The sequence below is a fragment of the Aulonocara sp. 'chitande type north' Nkhata Bay genome, linkage group LG11 (genome assembly GCF_057382095.1).
Source record: "Aulonocara sp. 'chitande type north' Nkhata Bay isolate Kocher_YH1m ecotype deep benthic linkage group LG11, A_spYH_male_GT1.1, whole genome shotgun sequence".
Classification (NCBI taxonomy): Eukaryota; Metazoa; Chordata; class Actinopteri; order Cichliformes; family Cichlidae; genus Aulonocara; species Aulonocara sp. 'chitande type north' Nkhata Bay.
The window spans coordinates 15,870,274-15,896,737 of record NC_141354.1 but is presented as its reverse complement, the minus strand read 5'-3'; the positions used below and the strand labels follow the sequence as shown (position 1 = coordinate 15,896,737).

The following is a 26,464-nucleotide window of genomic DNA, read 5'->3' as shown; positions in this document are numbered from 1 at the left end:
AGATAGGGACAGAGATAGAGTTAGTGATAGCAAAGGAGATAAAGACTTAGTGATAGAGATATAAACTGCAAGTTAGACACTGAGGCTTTTGGCGATGAGGGGGCTCTACCTTGCAGCAGTTGGGTGGTTGTGTCACATCTGCCCAGAGGTGGGAAAGTACAGACATTCTCTACTTGGGTAGAAGTACAGACACTAGTGTTGAAAAATACTCCAGTAGAAGTTGAAGTAGTGAAAAAGTACAGTCACTGAAATGAAGAAAGTAAAAAGTTGCTCTCTGGATGATGTTTCTGCCAGCTGTTTTTGTGCAATGCTACCTGAACCTTGTTCTATATTAATGTAATAATAAAATAATATTGAGATCACAAACTTTACTTCTGTTTAAAACTAAATTTTAATGAATGCACTCAGTTTGAATCAGAAAATGAGCAAAGAAAAAGAAGAAAATTAAAAAGAATTTCTGTTGCCCACATTGTAGAGGGGAGCCTTACCCAACATCTGATCTTTAATGTAATCCTTAAATTTCTAGTTCACAAACAAGACTGAGCAGTCCCTATATAACCTCTCTTCTTCCTCTCCTTCCCTGTCCTGTCTTTTTTTAATCTTTCTTCATCAATTAGTGACGTTAGGTGTCTTTCTTTTGCCTCCCTGTGAAATACAGCAGCTGGACCTTAGGCTAGCAACACACTGTGAGATAAACTGCAGTTTGTGTGTTTGGTGATGTTTGTTGAGCTGATAAAAGTGCTGCATTTGAAATTAACTGCTATTTTAAAAAACATTATCCCCTTTATGCTCGCTCCTCTTTTGCAGCGCTAGCTAGATGACGAAGCACAGCAACCGCAACGTATGGACACTTGGACACTCGTTCTGATGTTGCCCCTGCAAGTTTTACAAGTTTTAATAGCACCCTAGTTTTCACACAGTCATACTCACCCTGTGCACTTTATACACTCACCAACACACCCACGTAGCGCTTTCAACACTGCGCGCGGGCGGGGTTTTCCATGTTTCACAAACCTTGCCCTGGACTGTCCTTGTATTATTGCTTCCCCCTCCCTTTCTTTTTCTGTCAGCTAAGATATTTTCATACTATACTATATTACACACAATGTTATAACTAAAATAACCTGAATACCTGAAATAACACTAAAAAAAAGTGATTAAATAAACAGATAAAAGTAATACGTGAACAAGAGAGAATTTATAGAGCTGATCTTAGAAAAGCAAAATTGGTGTGAATTTTTGTATTGATGGACTTTTCTTAACTTCATCTGTACAGGTGTTCCACACACTAGCTTATTACATCATTAAACTGGTCATTAGTATAACGTTCACATTGTTGATCATCTTTATGGGTGTAGAAATTATTTTCAGGGTCTATATCATTTTCCAAGACCCATAGTCTGTGATCAGTATACTAAAAGGGTTTTAGTCCCAAATCATGTATATACAATGATTATTTATAGGGAAGGTTGGTTCTCACTTTACTAAGAAAAGTTATTATCATCATATTTTGTCATGTTATATGATTCTTATGTATAGTTGGTTGTTAAGAATTCCTAATGGAGAATTATATTTTTTATTTAACCTGTCATAGTTCATTTCTAATATTTATCCAGATCTGAAACTAATTTAATGACCACAACTTTTTGTTCTTCTGGGGTTCCTTTGAGTTTGATGTAGATGTTGATTGCACCGTTTTTAGTCTTCTTAGTATTCCTGCTTGTCATGCTATGTCTGCATTTTTCTTTGTCAGATGCTCGTTTATGTAGACACTGGTTCCTCACAGCTCACAGTGTCCTTTTTGATTTTCTATTCACAAAGCCTATTATTATAGATGGTTTTACTCTATTACTTTTTGAAGGCAGAGAATGGCAAACCTCAGTGTCTTTACTATTAATAGTTATTCACTTGCCATTGAAGAAATTGACAGTTTGTTGCTCCAAAGAGTCGACGTCAGCTTTAGTAGGCTCATTGACTTCCTGTGCCACTACAGCTCTAGCATACGTTCTGTGTTTGGTCTCCAGTCCACTTACTATTAAGCCATTCATACAGGTATACTGCTCTAGATCATCCACTTGGGAACCAAGAGGGCTATTTTTTTATCCTTTTCTTCATTTAGTTTTTGCAGTTCTTTAATCTGTTCCATCATATCCAATAGCAACTTCTGTTGTTTAGAGGTATTAGAAAGCTCTCCTGACATCTAAGGAGGTAGACCAAGTCATCTGCTGATTGGAAGGTTGGTGGTTCAATCCTTGGCAGTGTGGATGCCAGATATCCCTGGACAAGATATTAATCCTAAATTACTCTAACATGCATCCATCAGAGTATGAATGTGTGCAAGTGTTAGGTAGAAAGCACTTACATAGCATAGAAGAAAGTGCTTGTGTAAATGGATGAATGTGGCATGTTAAGAATGTTAAGCACTTTGAGTGTTCTGGGAAAGTAGAAAAGCACTGTGTAAGAATCAGTCCATTTACCATTTAGTAGGCACTTTTACCAGCCATAGTTGGTATCGTTTAAGCAAAAACTGGCTATGGTACTACTGAAGTTTCGTTCTGTTCCGCCTGCAGGCTAATAAGGAAGCCTGGTCTCAGGCTATTGGAGCCTGACCGTGGCCTGGTGGTGGGCCTGGTATCTGCTGGAGAGTCCTGGGCCTGGAGATGCTGGAGGACCCTGGGCCTGTTGGCTGCTGGTGAATCTTGAATAACATGTCTTGACTTACCGAATTGGCTAACCAGTTCATTTGAATCCTTTCAGAGGTTATCTGAGTCATCAGTAATATGACAACAGCAATATGCTGAAGAATATTTTCTGTTCATTTCAGTTTTAATGCTGCCTTCAGAGATGAGCACCAACAACAAAATGATTTCAACCCAGTTTCAGTATAATTTAAACTGAACTGGTAAACACAGAAACGGTACAGTTTAATGCACTTTTAGCAAATATAATTAACTGAATAAATCAACAGGGTAACTGAAGAAAGAAATCAAACCTTAAATTGATGTGTGTTTGAATTCAACTTAAAATGCTTTTATTTCCCCTTCTAGAAATTGTAATGCCTAAAAAAGTCAGAGCAATACATGGTACAATCTCTGTATGTGCTCTTTTGAGCTTTCACCTTTGTACTCTAATGTCCACCTAATGTCTTGACAGCTCTAATCTGACTCTCCTTCCACAATATTAAGGAAAATCCGTACTTTCACTTCCTGAAACATGATTATAGGTTGAAAATATGCCAAAGTTATTTCTGCTGTCCACTACAAAGGGCAACAAATATGATTTTGGTTTTGGAAAGGAGTAAAATTACTGAATTTCTGAAGTGCTGCTAAAAGGAAAAGTTAAGGGTCTCAAAGTGAAGATATCAATTTGATTTTTAGCAACAACAAAAAAATCATGTATCCTCCTCTGTTGACATAATGTGGAAGCTGCAACTCCTGTCATTTTGAAAAGACATTACATGCGGCCTCAATTGAAAGCCCGAGATTTCAGATGACGGTTCAGTTGAACTCTTCCACGGGCGAGAAAAATTATAGTGATGGTGAAGAGTAACCTATCTAATGAATTAGTTTGGGACTATCTCACAGAACTTCTTTTTTAACAGATCCTTTTTTCTGACTGTGTACAGAATTTGTCATTTCCATAACAGAGAGAATTAAGAGAGCTTCTCAAAATGAACAATGGACTCCTCCAATATGACAAACCACTTTATGACTTTAATTTGAAGTAAGCTGAAGATTTGCATTATCATTTATTGTCTTAAGAAAACTATCATATAAAATCAGCAAAAGAGATAAAGGAGTGTCTGACTCGACTCAGTCATTACAAATGCAAAGAACCATAAAATGATGTAACAAACAAAAAAAGTGCAAAAAGTGAAACATCAGAATGGGGCTGAAGATAGAAATATGTAAATTAAAGTAAGAAAATGCACCAGTTTCATTCAAAGAAGGTCTGGCACAACAGTAAAAGTCACTGAAGCAATAAGGACAATGTATCCAGCATGTAAAGCTCTATTCTGTACATATATACAATGTTGCCAATACTGGAACGTTTGCTCCACATCATTTTATAAGATTCAATTATCAATGACGACATGTGAATATGGAAAATGCTCCGTATTGGTATACATTTGATTGAAGGATTTCTATTTCATCTAAGACTAGAACATTCTGTATTGCCATCTTTGGTTTGTTTGTGTTGCAGTATGCTGTTTTTGCATGTTTGTGTCAGCTTGTTGTTACAGGATGCTGCAAACAGCAGGTTCAGTTAAATGCACCAGCAAGTTTCACTGAGCCTGAGCAGAAGAAGGACGAGCATTACATAGTCTCAAAAACACTGGAGATAAGTTTTGAGCCTTTGCATCTGAAATGTTATGATAAAAATGAAGTATTCCCTTGTAATCATAGGATCTAAAGGTGTAAACACAAACTCTGTAGTGAAAAACACTGCAGTATGTGTCAAATACAAGTGGTCAAATGAACAAAAAAACAATAACAAGATATGCTCTGCAGTAATAACACGTGAAAACTGCATGTTAAACAAGTTACAACTGCCCTCAAACTTCTACAGTTTAAAAGTGGAGGTGATTTCAGAGCCCCTGGACATAACTGAGCTCCTCCTGAATGAGCTGTCTGACAAATCTCTGCTGTAACCAGGCACCAACTTTTTCAGCAGCTGCAAGGCTCGTCTCATAAACTTCTCTCCCACAAAAGCATATATGATGGGGTTCAGACAGCAGTGAGTGTAAGCAAACGCCTCAGTTACTGCCACTGACAGCCTTATATTTTTGTCCATGGTGTCATTACGTGGGATTTTCCCCTTTTCCTGAAGAAACTTCAAGAAACGAGAAATGTTATATGGAGTCCAGAGCAAGAAAAACGCAACAACTATACAGATGATCAACTTGACGATGCGGTGCCTCTTTGCTGTCCTCATGCTCATCAGTGTGGGGATGATCCTGGAGTAGCAACCTACCATCACCAGCAAAGGAATCACGAGACCCAGCACATTTGTGGTGAACAGGTTGTAACGCTCCCAGACTTTGTTGTGATAGTTACATCCAGTCCTCTGAGGCTCTTCCTTTATTTCCCGTGTGGAGATAAAATCCGGCAGAGAGACAAACAAGCTCAGCATCCAAACGAGCACGGTCAGAATGATGGCTGCCCTCATTGTGCGAAAACGTGCAACCCTGTGAGCGTGCACGATGATCATGTAGCGGTCCAGCGTCATGACAACCATGAAGAAGATGCTGCTGAAGAAGCCAGTCTGGTGAGAGCCGGACAACAAACGGCACATGAAGTCTCCAAAAGTCCACTGGCCGACCCTGGCATAGTGAGAGTAGAACGGCAGCGTGAAGACGAAGAGGAGGTCAGAGAGAGCCAGGTTGAAGAGGCAGATGTCTGTCAGGTTGCTCTGATTGCGATGCTTCACCAGGACACACACCACTAGTCCGTTACCTTTGTGAGAAAAGGCACGATAAGTGTATCTGTCACACTGTTACATGTAAAATAAGGATGTCTGTTTTTGTGTTTCTTACATCACTGTTACACACCTACATACAAGACTCTTTCCCCTGAATCCCTTAAAGTCAACAGCTTACGAAATCTATCTCTGTCCCCAGAAAGTGAGGACGTGTTCTCACAGCCAACATACAACAGGACACACCTACCTATGAAGCCCAGGATGAAAACCAAACTATAGAGAGTGGCAAGAAACACTTGACTGAAATCTTGAATATCAGTTAAGTTGATAGGAGCATAATCTTGTGTGACACCTTCATCATAGTAACTCGTATAATTGTATGTGTCATTTTCTGTGGCATTCTCGTCTGGGGAGAGAGAGAGAGAGACAGAGCTGTTATTAGTAGTAGTAGCTGTAGTATAGTAGTAGTATTTCAACACAGACCATCAATATTAATGTACAATGGATATAGCACCTGTCTACAATGCTGCATTCAAACACTTTGAGTGCTCACGGCATTAAATGTTAATAATGAAGTTTCAATCATTTTCATGGAAACACAGGAAAAAGTTCAAAAGTTACTGGTGCTGATTACTGTTTGTGAAAATGATTTTCCTTTGTTACGTATGTTTAGGCCCTCAAAGTCAGTTGATAATGAGGATTATTTTGCCACCTGCTGGTAGTTACAGGTACGTCTGTCAAGCCACCGTTCGTCACTTTTCACCGGATGCTTCTGCTTTATGAAAAACGATATTTAAACTTCCTTTATACTGTCTATGATTTAAACCATATCAGCTACAATAAAAACAGGTGATATGAGGCTAAAAGCCAATAAGCCCAGTCTAAATGTGTACTATTAGAACCCTGGGGCACTGAAAATTATTATTTCATTTCGTCCATTTCGTTATGTTATAATCATTTTTACAAAAATATCCATGTAATGAGATTATTTAAGATTATCAACATAATTTTAAAATATTATTTTTTATTATATTGTCTAACTTAACAGACATGTTTGTAGATGACAGCAAAAGGTCACCTTCACAGACATTGTGGTTATACACATATTTTGTACACTTTTGTGAAGACTTTTCGAAGAATATAGAAATAGAACTATCAAATAGAAATAAAAAGATAATATTTTACAGTATTATTGGTTTTAGATCTCTACAGGAATGCGCACAGCCTTAGACATTAAACATAATAACATGGATATATTTAAAAGAAAATATTAAAATATTACACTGCAAAAGTACCAATTTGGATACCAATGGATTACTTATTAAATGTATTCACCTTGCATAGTGATATCTCAATGATGGCTCTTCCAGCCAGGTAGAGTCAGGAATGGCACTTCAAGGCTCCCCCCTTTTTGTTTTTCGTTCTTAATGATGTGATGCCTTTATTCTGCAGAGATGAACTAACACCCAAATAGTTAGCAGTCTGATAATGAGCAGTAAAAAAAAACAGAAGAGCAGATGTTGCTTCCTGTATGTCCTGTAAGTAAGATCTTTATCTTGTCTAGATGTCTGCTAGACATCAAGAATGCCAAAAATAATTCAAAGAGCAGAATGGCATGTGGTTACACCCCTTCACACCTCTAAAACTGAATGCTGGCTTTTAAAAAACAGTTAAAACCCTTCATGATTTTTGCATGTAGGTTTACACCATATTTAGTTTTCCTTCTACTTAAACTTATTTAGAAAATGCACTATTTTTCAAATAATTTTCAATATGAATACATCTTTAATTTTAACAGCATAATTTCACTCACAGCTGAAAGGGCGAGTGATAACTTCTGCAATTAATATTTTGGTCTTTGCTTTGTTACATTTCACATCACAAGTTGCAGCTTTGATTAAGAAATGTGCTCGACTGATATTAGTAATTGTTCAAAGACTTCTATTCAGAGTCAAACGCAATATTACTATAAACTGGTGTTTCTATCTCTATCTTGATGTCTTCCTTTTCTCGTCATCATTTTCTCTTCTTGTTGTCATTGTGGTGCATCTCCATGACATAGACCCCACATACCCGTTTCTATATACTTATTGCTGCACAACCCACTTACTCTATGAGAGATGATTGATTCTTGGAAAACACGTATGTGTGGTCTACTGCCACCTCTTGTGGTGGAAAATTAGAAAAGTGGTGCACATTTCAAAAGTTTGAATTCTTTGGTAGAATTTCAGTGACGCATAATCAAACCACATGGTCATTTTCTGAGATGGCTGTCTGAGGGGTGGGGGGTGGGGGGGTTACCGGTAGATGAATCAACAGGAAATAAGTGTGTGACATCCTGGTTAGCAGCTCACTGACCAGTTATGGCACTGCCTCAGTGCCTCAGATTGCTAAATCTGGTTGTATCTCTGTATTTAACAGCCACTGCAGGCGATCTCATCGTTTCTGACCTATGCTGTTACATTACAATGATTTGATTTCCTAAAGACAAAGTTCACCTGGTGCAGACCAGACAAGTAATTTATCACGTAATGTTTGTCTTAAAAACACAACTGGAGAAAAAAGTAAGTAAATGTAGATTTTCTTTCAAGTACCATACAACCCATACATCATTTTCCTGCACGTTTGCTGCTTCTTCACCTTAAGTTTTTCTTTGTGTTTAAACTCGCGTTTGGGGGTGCAGTGACAACCTTTGCTGAGTTTAACAATAGTTGTTATTCATATTTTCTGAATGTTTCAAAAACATACTGTGCATGTAAATACAAAATCCCCAAATTATTTTACTCTTACATGGAAGAAAAGATTATTTCTGAACTCTTTTTTTCAAAGAATGTCAATAATATACATAGTTAGCAGTCATTTTGCACCCAGGTTGTTTTACTTTATAAGCATTACATTTTTCTGTTTCTGTTGCTCTTGCTGATGTATAATTTAAAAATAGCATTAAAAAAATCAACAACACGCAAACACCCAAAGTAAGTAAATAACCTACATTTTTAAATTTTTGTAATTTTTCTTTGTATTTGAACTACATATTGAGTTTTAATGCTTTTCAAAATATTGAATTGTGTTTTTAGGGTGTTTCTGCTTACCCTGCAACTTACTTACTTTGATTTTACAAAAATAGACTGTTTGCCAAATATACTTCTCATATAACATCTGCAAAAAGCATTCAGCTCATGAGGAATTACACAGCTCACCTTTACTTCAACTTCAGTTGAAAATAACTCACAGCTGATGAAATCTTTGTTATACTAGTTGGTCTTCCACTAATGGTCCCCTATAACAGACAACACTAATGTTCTATGGTGGAAAACAGTTAAGTATCAAATAAATAAATTAGGAACTGTCTCACGTCATATCTTGTCTTTTTTTAATAATCTCTTTTTTCATGACTTTTCATGTAAGGATTTTTTCTTTACAGTTACAAAGGGAAATATAGGAGATCATGCTCAATACACACTATTATACTCAAAATATGCAATATCAGAGATAAGAGATAAGATAAAACTTTATTAATCCCTCGGGTGGGTTCCTCTGGGAAATTCGGTTTCCAAAAGCACAGCACCGACAGAAGTTACATATCAGTGACTGTCTTAAGGAAACTACCATGTAAAATCAGGATGAGAGATGAGTATTGCAGAATATAATCACTTTCACTGGTAAAGAAATTGCAAAGCCAAGGAATCAAAAACAACAGCAGCCAAAAAAAGCATAACAAATGTGTACAATAAAGTAAGATAATATATATATTTAGTATAACCTTTGAAATACCTGCAATAATCACTGAAACAAAAAAAGAAAATCTAATATATAAAACTCTATACAGCATACTGTACATGCGTATACAAAATTGACACAAAAATACACACTGGAAAGGTTGTTCCTTATCATTTGTCAAATACCCAATATTATGTCAGAAGACACGTGAAAATGTACTTTTAACACCTAGCACTGTATTTGCATACATTTGAATGAAACGCTTTATGCACACAAGTATAAAATGTTCCATTATGCCTTGTTTTCTTTTTCGATATGTTTATCCTACATAGCTGTTGAATAAAAACATGCATGAAGAAAATAGTTTCATTTTACACCATCAGCAAAAAAAACCTCATTCCATAGTTTAGAAAGGACTTGAGAATCTGTAAAGCAGACAGCAGTGCTAGCAGGTTACAATCATTTCAGAAGTAATGAGCCTTTAAATCTGAAATCTTACAGTCAAAACAATACTGAAAATTCAACATGGTGAGACACAGGTGAAGAAAACTGCTATGTGGCAAGTGGGAGTGACCAAATTAACAAAACAAATCACTGAAACATGAATAAGATATGGTCTGCAGTAATAACAGGGTGAAACATTCATGTCAAACAATCCTCCCTACACCTTCTACATGATATAAGTGGAGGTGACTTCAGAGGACTTGGAAATAACTGAGCTTCTCCTGAATGAGCTGTCTGGAAGATTCCTGATGCCAGGCACAAAATTTTTCAGCAGCTTCAAGGCCCTTCTCATAAACTTCTCTCCCACAAATGCATATATGATGGGATTCAGACAGCAGTGAGTGTAAGCAAACGCCTCAGTTACTACCACTGACAGCCTTACATTTTTGTACCAGATGGGATCACGTAGGATTTTTCCTTTTTCCTGAAGAAACTTCAAGAAACGGGAAATGTTATATGGAGCCCAGAGCAAGAAGAATGCAACCACTATGCAGATGATCAGCTTGACAATGCGGTGCTTCTTTGCGGTCCTCATGTTTACCAGTGTGGGGATGATCCTGGAGTAGCAACCTACCATCACCAGCATGGGAATCACGAGACCCAGCACATTTGTGGTGAACAGGTTGTAATGCTTCCAGACTTTCTTCTCCTCGGGATAGTTACATCCAAACTTCTGAGACTCGTCCTTTGTTTCCTGTGTGAAGATAAAATCCGGCAGAGATACAAACAAGCTCAGCGTCCAAACGAGCACGGTCAGAATGATGGCTGCCCTCGTTGTACGATAACGTGCCACCCTGTGAGAGTGCACGATGATTACATAACGGTCCAGCGTCATGACAACCATGAAGAAGATGCTGCTGAAGAAGCCAGTCTGGTGAGAGCCGGACAACAAACGGCACATGAAGTCTCCAAAAGTCCACTGGCCGACCCTGGCATAGTGAGAGTAGAACGGCAGCGTGAAGACGAAGAGGAGGTCAGAGAGAGCCAGGTTGAAGAGGCAGATGTCTGTCAGGTTGCTCTGATTGCGGTACTTCACCACGACATACACCACTAGTCCGTTACCTTTGGCAGAAAAAAAGAGTCGAGAATTGTATACCTTTGACACTTTCCCTCCAATGTGTAAACACAACTGTCATTCCCATAGTAGAAGACACACCTACCTATGAAGCCCAAGGCAAAAACCAAACTATAGAGAGTGGATAGAAACACTTGGCTGAAGACCTGTACATCACTGAAATTGGTAGGAGCGTAGTCGCCTATACCATTTTCATAGTCCTCGTAACTGTACAGTGTGGTCTGTTCTGTAAAGAGAGTTATTATAATTGTTTTATTAGTAGTAGTAGTAGTCTTATTTTTTGTTATTATTATTTACACACATACTACAAAAATTAACCATCCAAATTAGGTTATATTATCACACATTATCAAGCATTTTAATTTAAAAACAACAACAACAAAACTGGTGAAAAAAGTTGCAATGTAAGTTGAAGACCACTGTTGCTGTCGCGTCAGTTTTTTTGAAAGGAGTTTTTTTTTCTATTTCTAAAAAAAAAAAAAAAAAAATACCAATAGTAATCAGTTCAGCTCTGTTGTATTAGGTTTAAGTCAAGTGATAACGGAGATTATTGAGCCACCTGCTGGTTATTACAAGTACTCCAATTGTGGGAATGTGAACAGAGTTTAAACTTTAGTTCGCCATTGTAGCTGATTTTAATCCAGATCACATTAAGCTAAAAGCACAAATACCACCATAAACCTATAAACCTTAAACCACTAACCTTTCATTATGGTCTTTTTCTTTATTTTAGCATTTTGTCTTACATGGACATTTTAATTAATGGATTATTTAATATGATTAGCATCATTTTATAATAATATTTTTTACATTGTCTCAATCAGCAGATGCATGTTTGCAGATCAAAGAAAATATAAAAGGTTTATTAAGGTGAACTTCAAAGATATCGCAGCAGTGCATTTATTTCTTACACTTTTACAAACAATTTTTCGAGCACAGTGTTCTCAAATAAAATGTTATCTAGATCAAATATGGAAAGAGAAAAAAACAAGTATTTGCCGTATTACAGCATTTGAATTTAAATTCTTAAAGCAATGCATACAGACTTACCATTACACATTATAACACAAAAAAATTGTTTATACTGCAAATATCCCAAATTCGGGATTAATGTTAAAATATATTCACCTGACATAGTGATATCTCAGTGATGGCTAATCCAACCAAGTAGAGTCAGGAATTACGCGTCAAGGCTCGTTTTTTTCCCCCTCTGTTGTTGATGCGACGATAGCTTTAGATGTGGAGAGATAAATAACAGTCTTAATGCTGCAGTCTGATAATGAGTAGTACTGAAGCAGAAGTGCAGATGTCGTTTCCTGTACGTCCTTGGGTGAGATCTTTATCAGTTTAAACTCTGAGCTTACCATCTAGACACCCAAAAATAATTCAAGAACAGCACAGCATATGATTACACACATTTTCACACCTTTAGAAAACAGCCGTTAGTTTTTGCTTAAAGGCCCAAACAGTTTGTCATTAACGTTTTGAAATGCATGTTGCTATTCGTGTTTTCCAGTTTCATAAAATGTTACTCTTTTTAAAGTTCCTTAAAGTTAAGGTAATTATTTATCTGTTTTAATCAGACAGGTTTGCAGTATCTGGTTATCTTTTGGTTTGCCACATTTCCTGTCACATTTTGCAGCTTTGAATAAGAAATGTGCACGCATTAAATATTAGCATTTGTTCAAGACTTCTATCCAGAGTTAGCTTTAAGAGTTTCCTCTTAAAAAATTAATTAAGTAAAATTAATTTTAAAAAGGTTTTATTTAGCCCTGCGACAGACTGGCGACCTGTCCAGGGTGGACCCTGCCTCTCGCCCTATGACATCTGGGATAGGCTTCAGCGCCCCCCCTGAAAAGGATAAGCGGGAACCAATGGATGGATGAAGTTTTTATTTATTTATTTATTTATTTAATGGGCTGCACTATTAAAAGGCAAATTAGAGATTTTTTTTACAAATTATTCTATTTTAGCTTCCATATATATATATATATATATCTTCATATGTCTTTATTGTCGTTTTGTTTTGATTTTTTGTTTTGTATTGTTATTAAAATATTAATAATATTAAAATATTTTTTCCCTTGATCTTGGTTTCGTTGTACGTCTCTGGTGCATATTTATGACTCTTTATAGAGCGATTCTTGCTATTTTATGCATGGTCTTTATCGTCATCTTGTGGTGAAAAACTCTAAAAACATGCAACTCGTGCTGTGCAGTTATATAACGTATTTACGCAGTAGTAGCTCCACGTCTATTAAAGCGCGGTGTTCTTCGAGACAAAATCGGCAGCAATGGATAGAGTCATTGAGGTGAATAAAGTTTTCTTTTCGGTGAGGAAGTGAAATTGTTTTTTCCCTGTCTAATGGAATCTGGGCAGTGTCATGATGTGTTTTTAAGAAATGGAACGATAGCCTGAATGAAGTTAACTCTAAGCTTAAAAAAAGAAAAAGAAGAAGCTGAGCATAGGTCCAAGAGATAAAAGTGCTTTCCACAGTGAGATCAAAGGCATAAAAGGTCAGGACGTGTCATATTGTATGGAATGACAGGACCCAGATGCTGAACAGGGAGATGTTAATACGCAGAAAACGCACCTTTATTTTGGAAGTTGGAAAATCCAAATATGCAGAGTCCAAACAAAATCCAAATGCTGGAAAAAAATTGCAAACTGAATCCAAGAAACAGGCAGGCAGCACACAAGTGAGGTTACTGAAGAATACAACAGACGCCACATATAAAACCAAAGACAGACACGCCTGTAATGAATACATGTGCAATCAGGAGGAGGACTGTCACAGGGAAATAACATACAGGAAGTAAAATTTGGGACAAGACACATGAGATACAAGCTAATAAAGTAAAACTGGGAGTAACCCTGAGGTCAGAAAAGTTCTTAATAATCACAAAATCCAAAACTGCCACAAAAAAAGACAAAGAAAATAAGAACAGGGAACAGGAGAGGCTGGAGGACAGGGAATTTGTGTCTGTATTTCAGTCTGTGTTTTTTGTGAAACATTCTGTGTGTGTATTCAAATGTATTTATGCCTAGTATATTGTTACTAACTAACAAACAGACAGACAAACAGATCGATGACATACTTCCTCCCAAACGCTTGATTGCAGGGGAGAGAATTGCCACCAAGCATTATTAAATAAGTGTCAACAAGTCTGCTTCCCTTCAGGAACCCCTGCCCACCTTCTACTCAACGTCACAAAGAGGAAGGAAAAAGCAGACAAGGTCATAGATAACAAAAACCGCTATATAGCAGATTCTGGAGAGACACTGATCCTCGCGTTGTTCTTTGTTCTTTGCAAACAATTTCCAATCAGAGTAGTACAAGGATAGAAAAAAAAGTAGGTGACAGTGTTTTGGATTCAAATCCCTACAGCAATGTGTACACCCTTAAGCTTTACACATTAAAGTGCAAACATATTTCCAAAATCATGCAAAACATCACACTGCATATATTTCAAACACTGTCAAAATGTATTCACCTACCTGACTTAGTGATATGACTGGATGACTGGATGTGTAAAGCGCTTTGGGGTCCTTAGGGACTAGTAAAAGCGCTATACAAATACAGGCCATTTACCATTTACCATTTTTGCACAGTGTACCAGGCACTCTTTTCATAATGAACTTGTATCTACTTCTTCTATCTACTTCTCCAATATTAGGGGAGCTCACACACGAGGGATTACCCTGGTTATTTATATCAACATGTTGGAAACTTGCTTTCTGGGCTCTATTTCCAGGAAACAAGTTCATCAAATTTTGAGTTTAAAACAGCTTAAAAATAAACCCTGAGTTCAGCAACTCTCAGTTCAGCAACTCTCAGTTGCTGAACTCAGAGCTTTTCTTGGAACAGGAAACTGTTCCAAGAAAAGCTCATCAGAGTAAGTTGAATCAATTCTGAGTAGTAACCCTGGCACATGGGTGAGTAGGGAAATAAAGAACCCAGCATTCACCAAGGCAACACCATTTTAATCCAATGGGCAGAGGACATGTTTAATTTTTTAATAATCATGATTATATTTAGATACATATTATAAAGACAATTAAATCTTTATAACTGTAAGTATATGTGGGTGACAGAAACTGATGATAAAAATGTGGAGAAACAGATCAGACAGATCATTGATGGACCTGTGATCTGCCCTCAAGTCCGTTTTTTAGTTAAATAAAAACAGTTTGTACTACAGTTCATGATTATTCCAGTGTTTGAGTAATTATTTAGTAACATTTTAATCTACTGATGGAATATAGCAGCCTCCCTTTTTTTAAGACAAGAATTTCTTTATTTTTGTTATTAATGGATAAGAAATGCTTAATAGGATTTCAAAGAAACTCTGCTTGAATTTCCCACACTGTAACCATTTTTAATCTGATCTAATGTCAGCCTTAACTGAAAAATAATGGCTCACTCACACCCATAGTCAGAATTCAGTCATTGTTTCACATTTAACTGAAAAAAAAAAGTTTTTCAATCGTTAGTTTCAACGGTAAAGGCAAGCATGTTTTAAGAAATAGTTTAGCTTTGACAGAGTTATTTCAGTAGTTTGGGGGGGATGATCTGTTTAAATAAAGACTGCAGATCGTGTCGAGAAAAATCAGGCTGTTGTGAATGAATCTGGACAGGATGACCTGCATCTAGGTCTTGATATGATATTAGTTGTGGATTTGTCCTGCTGTGCAAGACTCAGACCTGGACACAGTTTCCTTATGAGCTGCTTATGAGCTGTCATAGGTAGTCTTTTCTTCTGAATGTTTGTCACTCCTTCTCATGAATCGAAGTGATTCTACTGCTTTATGAAAACTTGACCTAAATCACCATTGCAACTAATATAAGACAAATCTTATGAGTCTAAAAGTTCACCAGGCCAGTGTCACTATATACCATCGTAAGTGCCTTGAGTCAACTGTTGTTTCCATTTGGTGCTATATGAGTACAATTGAATTGATTTAAAACTAAATTAACCCTGACAGTGAATATTTATTTGATGTATTCACCTGACTTAGTGATATCTCACTGATTGCTCTTCAAATTAGTAGAGTCAGGAATTACGCTTCACAGCTCCTCATGTGATGCTTTCAGATGTGTACAGATGAATTATCACTCTTAAAGTCTGCAAGTACAAGGTGTGCAGAAATAGAGGTGCCAATAGAGTTTCCTGTTTGTCTAGAAGTGAGAATTACCAAACAACTATCAAGCAAATCTCGCAAACAACACATAACATGTGGTTACACACCTTATTCACATCATGAGAAAAGGACTGTAGTTTTTCTTTTTTTTTTTCTTTTAGCTTAAAGGCTTAAAGAGGAATTTTTATTGTGGCTATAGGTGGACTTGTTATTATTGTTCAAATACTGTTTGTTTGTTTGTTTGTTTGTTTGATTGTTATTTTGTTTTAGCCTGCACACGTCCAGCTTCACTTTCCTTTTTCTTTTTCATCTTGTTCCTCTACTACTTCCTCTTCTTCCTCTGCTTCATATCATACATTCCACATAAATATCTTTATAAACCGTTTAGTATAGCCAGTGTACCCACAGAAAGTCTACTCTTAACCTAATAAGACCTATAACTTTTATAATGTTTAAAGTAGAGTCGCTGAGTGATTACTGTATGGTCTATGGTGACCTCTTGTGGTGGACAGTTTTGACTACATGTCTACGCTTTCTCGTGGCACAAAGCATGCTGGGAGAAAAGGTTTGAATTGTCATTGCAGAATTTAAATAAAGTATTATCACCTAGAAGCTACGACTCAGACTTTGGCGGCTGTAGACCTGACATCAAACAAAATATAACAATAATAATAATACATCATATAGATAGATAGATAGATAGATAGATGTGTGTGTGTGTGTGTGTGTGTGTGTGTGTTAATTGGAGTTCATATTGCTGTTTGTACACACGCTATGTTGTTATATTTTGTGTTTTGGTAGTAGGCTATTTCTATACGGTATTCGTAACGACGCTCTCCAGTTGGCGCTGAATGAAGTCCCGATGAGGATGATTGACATTAGATCTGCTGACGAAAGCGGGCTGAAGAGAATAATCTCGGCAAAGTAAGAGTATGTAGATAACGGAAATCGCTTGGGATTCCTTTCTAAATAAAAGCGTTAATGCGCTTTAAGCGCTACAAGACTGTCCTCACGCGAGGTACAGTAGGGAAAATAGCACAGTTATAACGTAGATGTTTTCTGTGGAGCTAATATATATCCCTCATTAGAGTCGCACAAAGACGGAAAGACTTTGAAATGAGCGTTTTCAAAAGGAAACCTTTAGTTTGGAAGGACATCCCGGTAGTCTTTTTAATGGTTCAGTTGACTTGACAACTTCGCGAAGGGATACGAAGATTACAACAAGTGGATATGACAAGTTACTCAGTCCGAATGACTCAGTAAGAATGTTCAGCATGGATAGACTATAACTTAAAAATAGTGAGCAATAGTGTTAATGTTGTTAGGTCGTTGCTAGCCTCCGGGGACAGTTTGCGGCTGGTATGCTTCAGCTCACAGCAGACTGACTCATCTTTGCACACTGTCACTTGTTGTGCACTCTTATAGACAGTTTTTCCCTGTTAGAGTTATACTAGAAAATTTGCCGACTATAAATTATTGTAAGTATGATGCTAAAACTCGCAGGTGACAACATCATGGTTAGCCACCGAGTCTGAGTAACAGCGCATTTTGGGAGCGAGCCCCGCTAATCTCAAGTTGGAGGCAGTCTCAGCGATGAGCGCGTCCTCAAAGCCGCCTTTAGGGTAAGTAGCCCATTTCTAAACAAACACTCGACACGCCAGACTATTTACAACTCAGTTCGTGTGAGTGTTTTTTCTTCTGATTGTTTACGTAAGTTTCTGGATAATTGTAATAATGTCAGCTGGGAATTCGCCTTGGCTGAATAACAGTCTCTAATTTCTAGTCTTACTATGAAAGCCATAACCTACTAATGGGTTCGGTTCTAATGTTCCCGCGATATTATAGGGTGCTATTTGTTATAAGTTTGTTTTCACGGCAATGAATTATTGTAGATAGGCCCGTTGCCCATTCAAGTGTATATGACTGCCCAGTAATAACACACAGCCTATAGTCAGCACCGACAACAGAGAGTGTTCCAGCAGCCCAGTCTGTTTGCCACACACATAGAAAAAACCATGAGCGGCTTAGAAGCACATAATATTTTAACTGTGTCCTTGGTGTTTCATGGAGAGACATTAATCAAGATCTGGTGCTGGAACAGCAACAACTGTGAACTGTACTTTCCAAAGGCTCCTTTTAATTGTGTAGTTTGGGTGGGGCCGCCAGTTGCATATTGAGCCTGCCATTTAAAACCAAACATAAACTAAATGCAACCTGATTATCCTACATGTTATGAGAACTTATATTAGGGCACACTCCAACAGATCATACCAAGTAACTCCTTATCATCTACTGTACATTTGAATGCCAAAACATGCTATTGTTGACGACAGAGTCCACACACTATGATTGCAGGTCTTAGTCTTTCACATGTTGTTGTGCTACAAGCGGATAAAAGTAAGTGTTTTCCACCCTAAAAGCAGTATTGCTGATTTATATTTACCAGTCTGTTTGTTTTTGTTGTCCAGGGGTAGAAAGGCAAGATATAAAAGGCCAAATTATAGCCTTCATCTGCCTATGTTTTTAATAATATGTCATAATAGTCAGTGTCTGTTTTTTTTGTTTTGTATTTTACTGGGTGGTCAGCAAAAGAAAATTAGTGTGCAATGTCCTGGTGAGCTGCTCTGTCCTTCAGCATCATTATGTGGTACTTGGGTGCTAATTATGGTCATACCTGTGTACTTGAGAGCACCTGTCGTTGACCTTGTCAATTCTGATCTAATTTAGATGAGTCATACCTTTTACTCAGCGGGACACCATAAAAATGCCATCGTTCATGTGCTGTAGTTATGTAGTAATAGTTCACTATCGTATAAACAGTAAAATGTGATGTTCTTCAGGGGAAATACCAGCAACACTTGATAGTGTTGATGAGGTGAATAAAATTTTGGTCTTTTCTTTTTTCTCCTGCTGTGACCTTTAAAGCAAAGGTTCCTTTAACCAGATACTCTTAATTACAGTGAATCCAGACTCTTAAGTGCTTGTTGGCCAAATTATAAAGCGCACAGGTCACGGAGGTAGCTGGCAGTGGAAGCAAAATGGCTTTTTATCTGCTCTTTATGTGACAGGTATTCCCATTTAAATCTACCTTGACAACTTTTGTTCTGTGATCTCTCTTTCGTCATCACACAGGGAGTAGCTACTTTACTACGTAGTGCCGCCCTCGTGAAACACAGCTCATAAAACTGCATTAACATGCAGCACAGTCAAACAGTCTGGGAAGAGACCGTTGATTGTTTTTCTTCTTTTTTTTCTTTTTTAAACTTTTGTACCTGGCTAGTGAAATCTGAGCATGTGCATGTTTGATTGTGTATCAGTGCTTACAAAGCCTGTTTTTATCAGTAGTGCAAAGTTGGACTGAATAAGGCCTTAGTTCCTAAGCTTTAAAGAAAGTCTAATTAGGCATGAATATAACGTTTGATTGTTGTTGGCTTATTTTGTGCTTGTTTTTGTTTGTTTCTGTAATACTGTGAGGTCTGCAGTTTACAATATAAGATGTATAGATGACAGTTGTTGTGTAAATAAAATGAAATTGAATTGAATAATAGAAACAAATGATTTCCCAGTGAGAACGTTACAAAAAGTCAGGATGAACATTCGACAACATGTGTCCTCGTCTGAAGCAAAATAGTTTTCATTACTTAACCTCACCCTCTTTTTTTAGTGTGTGTTCATTGTATTTATACCAGACTAGTCCTCTTTCTCGAAGTCTTAATGAGCACACTGGTGTTTTCCTCTGCATGTCTGGACCTGGGGTGTTTGTGTGTCAGTAAGCGACTGCCTCTGTACTTGTTTGTGTGCCGAGCGAGGTTGAGAGCAGAAGCGTCTGTTTAATATGGCTTTATTTCATGGTCTTATGGTTAGTACACGACCCCACAGAAGCAATAAGGAAACAGCAGAGTGGCTTAAATAAATGGAGAATTAATTAAAGCAGAACCACTAAAGTAAATTACAAATTTACAGAATTCCCCACTTGTGTTTTTCTTTTCTTCCATCCTTCAAAGTGTTTTACTGAGGTGGTAGAAGTTTAATAAGAATTCTTTTCTCTTTTCTTGAGACGCCGTTGATGCATGTGACGTCAGAACCTTGTGAGTTTACTTTGGTCACATGGTTCAGTCCCCAGTAACAATCATCCACCCAAACCTCACATTTGGTCCCACTTATTAGCTGTTCAAAGGGCCTCTTGAAGCGCAAAGAGCAAAAAAAATAAAACAGCCTTACCATCGTCAACGTCCAGATTTGTGCTGCCATGTGCTTCATCGCTGGTGGGCCACACATCCTACTTTAAACACATCTGCAGTTTTTTTGGTTTATTTGTTTTGGTGCCCAATCAAAAACACACCCCCAGGAAGATGGGGTTGGAGATTTTACAGATAAATTCTGTATGCATGCATACAAATACACACACCCAGAGGTAATTACTGCATGCCACGCTGCCTGTCCTGTTCTATGTGGATGTCTGTGTGAGCTAATAAGTGATGTATATGAAGAGAGGTCTCGCCTAGCTACAGTCAAAAACGTTCGTTACTTTGAAGTTGTGTCCGCTGAACTCAAATGCCATTCTTACTGTTTGACTGTTTGCATAGCATTTGAATGCCATTTGTGTTGCACACGTATAGATAGACTAAGAGTAATCTAAGCTAGCATACTGTATGTCTTTTCCTAGCTGGTGTCTCAGATGATTTTAAGACAGAAGCAGACGTAACCTTTCCAAACCTCACACCCACTTCATAAAATATTAAGGTTCATGTGGTCGGCCACTAGCTCAGGGCTGCTGACTAAGGGAGTTCCCTTCTTTTTGTCTTTGCTCGGAAGCCTATACAGTGCGCATATTTAGCAAAGGGCGTACATGGTAACAGCTGGACGTTATTTTTATGATGAGTTAAATTTAACTCATGAAAGCTGAGATGGGAGAGAGAGGGTTGCGTTTGAGGCTATGCGTTGTTGGCAGTAGTGCAGTATGTATCTGGTAATGTCTGCATCTAGCTCTCAGGCCATCCCGTTTAAAATAGAGAGGGTGTGGATGCAGTGCTTCTGCAAGCCTGTTCAGCACACGCTGATGGAATATATTTGCTCAAAAGCACAAGACTGGCATATAATCTTTATGTGAAGTAGTTAGCTTATTAATTAAATTAACTGGAAGTGCTACTCCTTTAATTAACAACAACAGTGCATTTTACAAGGCCAGGCACAGTAGGATGAAATTAATCGGTCCTTGGGCAGCGCACTATCAGGCAGCACTTATGCTCATAAGATAGTTACTCCAGCACAATGCTTCGTTATATCAGTGACATTTCAGACATCTAGACTGGCCCTATTTATAAACTATCGTGATCCTTAGGTTCACTACATTATCCACTCTGTTTTCTTCCACTTGTCAACCTCTGCCCCCACCCTCCCTCCCCTGCAAAAAAAGCACTAGCAGACACCTTACAACAAAGTAGTGCTTGTATATTTGACAGTATCTACAGTACACTGTATCTGCCTGTATTATGCAGCTGTTATGCACTGCTCAGATTTATTTCTGGAAGCCTGCTGTCATATGTTAGTCTCTGTGGTATGTGTGTTTGTCACAGAGGAAGACAGACGGACTGCATGTGTGTGACTAAAGCTGGGTGGATTCATCTAGCTGATGTGATAAAGCAGAGGAGTGTTCAATGTGATAGATTTGCACATGTTTAACCTTGGAATGTTTCTCCCTGCTTTTGCCTTCATTGCAGAGAAAGATAAGAAATAACCTGTAATCATATCAGTAATTTACCAACATGTGACATTTTTAAGCTATTATTATTAAACACATAATGCAGTCTTTTTTCACGTTGGCAAACCTTCCTTTAAGGCATGGCTTTCTGCCAAAAGTTATGAATGAATGCTTTTGTACTTTCTCCCCACAAATGCTGTGATAATATTTCACTTTTCAGCTTTTCTGAAGCTTTTCATTGATTTGTGTTATATATTTATATTTTTTAATTTTTGCTTCTTCTTTTCTTCCTGTCACTCCAGCAGGAGTTCTCTCTAATTGAACAAGCAGCAGCTTAGGGAATAGAGAATAAACTAATTATTATTTCCTGCTGTTGTTCCTCTACATTCCACTCTTTGCTCCACCCTTATTATTCCCTTTCCCCCTGTTCCCCCTCGACACAAGGCTTTGTGCCACCTGAGATTCCCTCTTCTCTCTCTTTCTTACTAACCATTTATTGTCTTTTTTTGTTCTCTTACTTCTGTTGGTCTGTTTGCCACCCGTGAGCTTTACCACAATGTAGCTGGAACACAGTGAAATGCCCTTGGGAACAGGCCAGTTAATAAATGTTCAAAAAAGACCAAATAAGAAAAGGAAAAAACTGGCATGATTTTTCCAGCTCTGCAGACAGTCTGTTAAGTCAGCTTCCTGTTCCTGTATTTGGAGAATTGTGGTTGTCTTGGTACATGTTTTGTGCTAAACTGTTTACAGCATGTCTCTTAGTCACTGGTCACAAGCAGACATGATAACTATATATGTCAAAAGAGATGAATACAAAAAAGAGGGTTGATGTGTAGTGGTGCTATCCACAGTAGGTGGATTTTTCTCTTTAGTTGTGAAATAAATACTCTGGGTTGTGGTTAAATCGTTGGTGAAATTACATCCTACGTCCTAATCATTTTTTCCTTGAGGTCTTCCATGAGGTCAAGGAATGACGTGAAGCAAAAATCAAAAGGAGACAGACGAATACTTTAGCAGTGCTAAACGCGTGCACATGCAAAAGGCTGTGGTGAATTTGTGATGTCCCAAAGATCACTCAGAGACAGCTGTAAATATTTTGTCCTGTGCATTCTTGCCATGTTTTATGCAGGCTATAAAAAACATCAACTTTTTAAAAAATATTGTTTCCCTTACATGCTAGAAATAGCAGCGAAACAAAAAGGTTGTTACAATACGAATAGTTGCTCTTGTCCATACTTAAATATAAATTAGCACCAGTCTAACTGTAGAAAATAATTGTTACATTTATAAAATATTGATAACCTTTAAATGTAGCTAATGCAGTGGGATGGTATTATCCTTTTGTAAAAGCTGGTCTGGTACATCCTGTACTCAAGCACTGAACCAGCTTTGATTAGCATTTAAAGAATTTAAGCAGGACTGCCTTTTAGATATTATGGCAACACATTTGTTTGTATGTCTGTTAAGAAAATCAGAGGTTCAAAAATAAATGTTGACATTTTTTCATTTGCTTCTCTATGCTTTGTAATTTTCACTTTGCTGTAGTGAGAGGGGCAGCGGTGAGACTGTGAATATAGAGGATGAAGCTGGCATTTCCAGACTTGACATTGAGATGCGGTGGGGGTTAAGCACATTGATAGTAATATGAGCATCAAGACATATGCTGAATTAGAAGGTTTTGTGACTAGCAACTGCAAACAAATGCTTTACTTGGCTCATATGTCCAATTTCAGTCTCCCACACTCTGTCTCTTGTTCACTGGTGTTTCTCCGGGTCACTCACCCTGGGTGTGCATGCCTCTCCAATCCACAGCTGCTACTGGACTAAGATCTGCCTTCTTTTGCAGTCAAGTGGTGTAAATATAGGTTGCCATGGGGACACCATGACACTCAAAGGGTATGCTGACTAGATGCATGTGTGGTGGGAGAACCTGAGTGTCCCGGATGTGTGCTGCACACTCTGTGTCTATTGCGTAATCAGGTGAAAACGTAAGTCTGACTTTTCAAATGTGTGATTACTGGACAAATACATGAAAGAAATATAAATGATTAATTCTGATAAGACATACAAAACATAAAAATATTTTTTGTGCTTTATCTAGATTAAGCTTAATGTTTTTTTCTTATAAATTAAATGTAAAAGAATCCTTTTTTAACAGATAAATAAAGAAGTGTGCCAGGGATCCTGCAGTAGCCTTTCGGCATATGGGTCACCTGCTCAACCCACTCAAAAATGTGTTTTGATGGTTCTGATAGAGGATAATATACTAGGGTCATGCACTAGTATATTTGGATATTGGGTTGATAAGATCTTGGAACGTGGGACCATTTACTCAGTGTTTCCCTGACAAATAAGGATAAATGATACATTGTCTAACCTTTATTTCTCCCCTATTTAAAAACAAAGTGAAGGTGGTCTCCAGTGTGTATTTAGTATTATGCAATCTTTTTATCAAACAGGAATAATCTTAACTCTGACGTACACATTGGCAGTGTTTACATTTTGTAGTGTAATATGTGTGCCACCACACAAAGTCATGCCTTAACATTCAGTCACGATTTAACCCAAGTGTCTTGATCAAGATTGAGCATAGTAATATTCAGGTTATAGAAGAGGTAAAGCATGTTTTCAAATATTTATTTATGTGCCTTCTGGTAAGTTTTTATAGCTGCCCACATGTTCTAATTTCAGATGCACCGTAGACTGGAGCCCGGCTGATGCTGAGGGTTAAAAACTTCTGACATTGCTGTATAAACCAATAATTATTTTATATATGTGAATACATTGCTATAGACTTCTTTTTATTAGAAGGGAAACTGATGTGTACTCCTGTGCAGAAAGTATTGTGGACGAATTTTTTAAAAGAATTTTAATAGAGGCCAGCAAAAGAAATCCATCCTTGTTAATGCTGTTTTGTCAAGTAAAATGAACTATCCATTAGTAACCTTTTCTGTGTGTGCAGGTGTGTATGTGTGTGAGCATTGTAACTTAGTCTCTTCAGCAGCACTTACTGCCCCCCTGTGCCAGAGCTGGGTTTCCTTTTGCGTTGCGTTCCTTGGTGCTTCTTTACTTTCCCACTCTTTCTCTCTGTTTACGCTCATTCTAACTCTGTGGGAGACTAGGCTTCTTCTAAAGGAGTCTTTGTACATGTTTGAGCGAGGAAAAGCGAGAGAGAGAGAGGGAAAGGGAAATGTTACGGTGAGACAAACAGCAAGCGAAAGAGAGAGGAGGATACTAGCTGCCTGTGTTAAGCCTGGCCAGGACCCAGTCCCACAGTTCCACAGAGCCCTGTGCTGTTTACCTTAAAAGACTCAGACTTAACAGGAAAATGCAAAAGTCTCTCACAGTTACAGGTCTGTAAGTCTGCTCTTTCATCACTACACACAGTTTTAGGTGCGTATATAGTCAGAGATTTTCTAGTCAATAATTAGAAATGACGTGCACTGTGATTCCAAAAAGTGAAACATTCTCACTGCACTGGATAATGAGTCAATGACTCTATGAGCCCTTTGGGCGCGAGTTAGTTGATATGTGACGTAGCTGTTAATGGTTAACTTTAGCCAGGTTAGAGTCCACTCACTGTGCTATGTCCATGTGCAAACGTCCTTCATTTTGCTGTCTTTAAACTGGGCAGGGATAACGTCGAGAATACTGGATTGAACAACTTCGGAGTCTACAATTAAATGCTTACACTGATTCTTCGGGGTGTCTCCCGAATCCTTGGAACGAGAGTTAAACAGTCTGATATATAACACGTTCGGAACACTTAATCAGCACAAGGACTGTTTTTGATGTGAGTGGGATGTTTTTTCTTTTCTTATCCAAGGCTAATACTTGAGAGAGTGAGTGTGTGCTTAATCATATGGCACTTGTCATTGCTGAGAGAATGAACTGTTTCATTTCTGTCTAATCAGCTGTGTGTGTCAGGGCAAGTACAGTTTATGTTTAGCCGAGGTCAAACACACAAGAAGGAGCTTGTCATTGACATCTGTCACAGTGCTCACGAGGAGCTGTGTGGCTGGAGTATGTTTTGCATCTGCGTTTGTTTTTTTAATTTGTGATTTTCATAAAAGTATTTTAAAGAGATTCAATGATGCGTGGTCTGCACCCTGGCTCATTCAGTACTTTATGGCTTCCTTTATTTCTGTTAAGAAAAACCCCCCAATAGAATTTCTAATTTTCTCAACGGTGCTACAGTTCTGTCAGCCCAATTTTGTATTTTGTATTACTGTTTATAACATTGTTGATTCATATGTTCAGATATGTTTATAGATTCTCCTCAGGGGTGGAATGAAAATGAATGAGGGGTAGAGCAGGGCGATATGACCAAAAATATTTATCACGATATACATTTGAAAATTTACGATAACAATATAACTGACGATATAATTGACACCAGACAAAATACTTTACAACTCCACAACTTTATTAGTGCAAAAAAACCAAAAACCCATCAATGTATTTTCACATAAACAACCAGCTGTTTTTTATGTGCATTAAAGTTATATAAAAATGTAACAGTGCAAATTCCTTGCTGACAGTTTAATCAAAAGGCATTTCCAGTGGAAACTGGCCGACATATCCTCAGCATAACCATGTATAATATCCACAAAACTTAAAAAGAGGTTATACACACACAATACGGTAATATTATGTTGAAGCACAGTATCACTCCGCGAGGCTCCTGCCTACGATGCCGTGATGCTCCGACAATCCATCAAGCGGTGCGGCTTCGTAGCTTAGCAAAGTCGTACTAAAACATTTGACAGATTTTCGAGCGCCGTGTACATAAAATCGTTTAGAGGTCAGTAAACACAACCAGAATTCATACATAAGGCACACGGGATTATAAGGGGCACTGTCGATTTTCAGAAAAATCAAAGGATTGATTTTAAGTGTG

At 37.8% G+C, this 26,464-nt stretch overlaps 3 protein-coding genes across 10 annotated transcripts in view; 1 reads left to right on the top strand and 2 right to left on the bottom strand.

Moving 5' to 3' along the window:
* Positions 1-3,876: 3,876 nt before the first annotated feature.
* Positions 3,877-6,763, bottom strand: LOC147318701 (C-C chemokine receptor type 2-like). Its single transcript, XM_086310158.1, has 3 exons — positions 6,757-6,763; positions 5,669-5,827; positions 3,877-5,456 (listed from the first exon to the last, which is right to left on the bottom strand). Exons 1-3 carry the CDS (start codon positions 6,761-6,763, stop codon positions 4,564-4,566), a joined length of 1,059 nt encoding a protein of 352 aa, XP_086166284.1. The 3' UTR covers positions 3,877-4,563.
* A 2,031-nt stretch (positions 6,764-8,794) lies between these two features.
* On the bottom strand, positions 8,795-13,634 carry LOC147318700 (C-C chemokine receptor type 3-like). Its single transcript, XM_086310788.1, has 4 exons — positions 13,315-13,634; positions 11,849-11,951; positions 10,806-10,946; positions 8,795-10,707 (listed from the first exon to the last, which is right to left on the bottom strand). Exons 2-4 carry the CDS (start codon positions 11,853-11,855, stop codon positions 9,812-9,814), a joined length of 1,044 nt encoding a protein of 347 aa, XP_086166914.1. The 5' UTR covers positions 11,856-11,951; positions 13,315-13,634; the 3' UTR covers positions 8,795-9,811.
* Positions 13,635-17,044: 3,410 nt separating this feature from the next.
* The window catches only part of cobl (cordon-bleu WH2 repeat protein), a 75,003-nt gene continuing 65,583 nt past the window's right edge, over positions 17,045-26,464 (top strand). For 6 of the 8 annotated variants that reach the window (XM_086310780.1, XM_086310784.1, XM_086310782.1 and 3 more), the window contains exon 1: positions 17,045-17,485. In XM_086310780.1, the coding sequence (XP_086166906.1) occupies positions 17,457-17,485 (29 nt within the window). In that variant the 5' untranslated portion in view covers positions 17,045-17,456. Of the gene's footprint in view, positions 17,486-25,179; positions 25,358-26,464 lie in introns of those variants that run through there. The other 2 variants (XM_086310779.1, XM_086310781.1) reach the window with 2 other exon arrangements.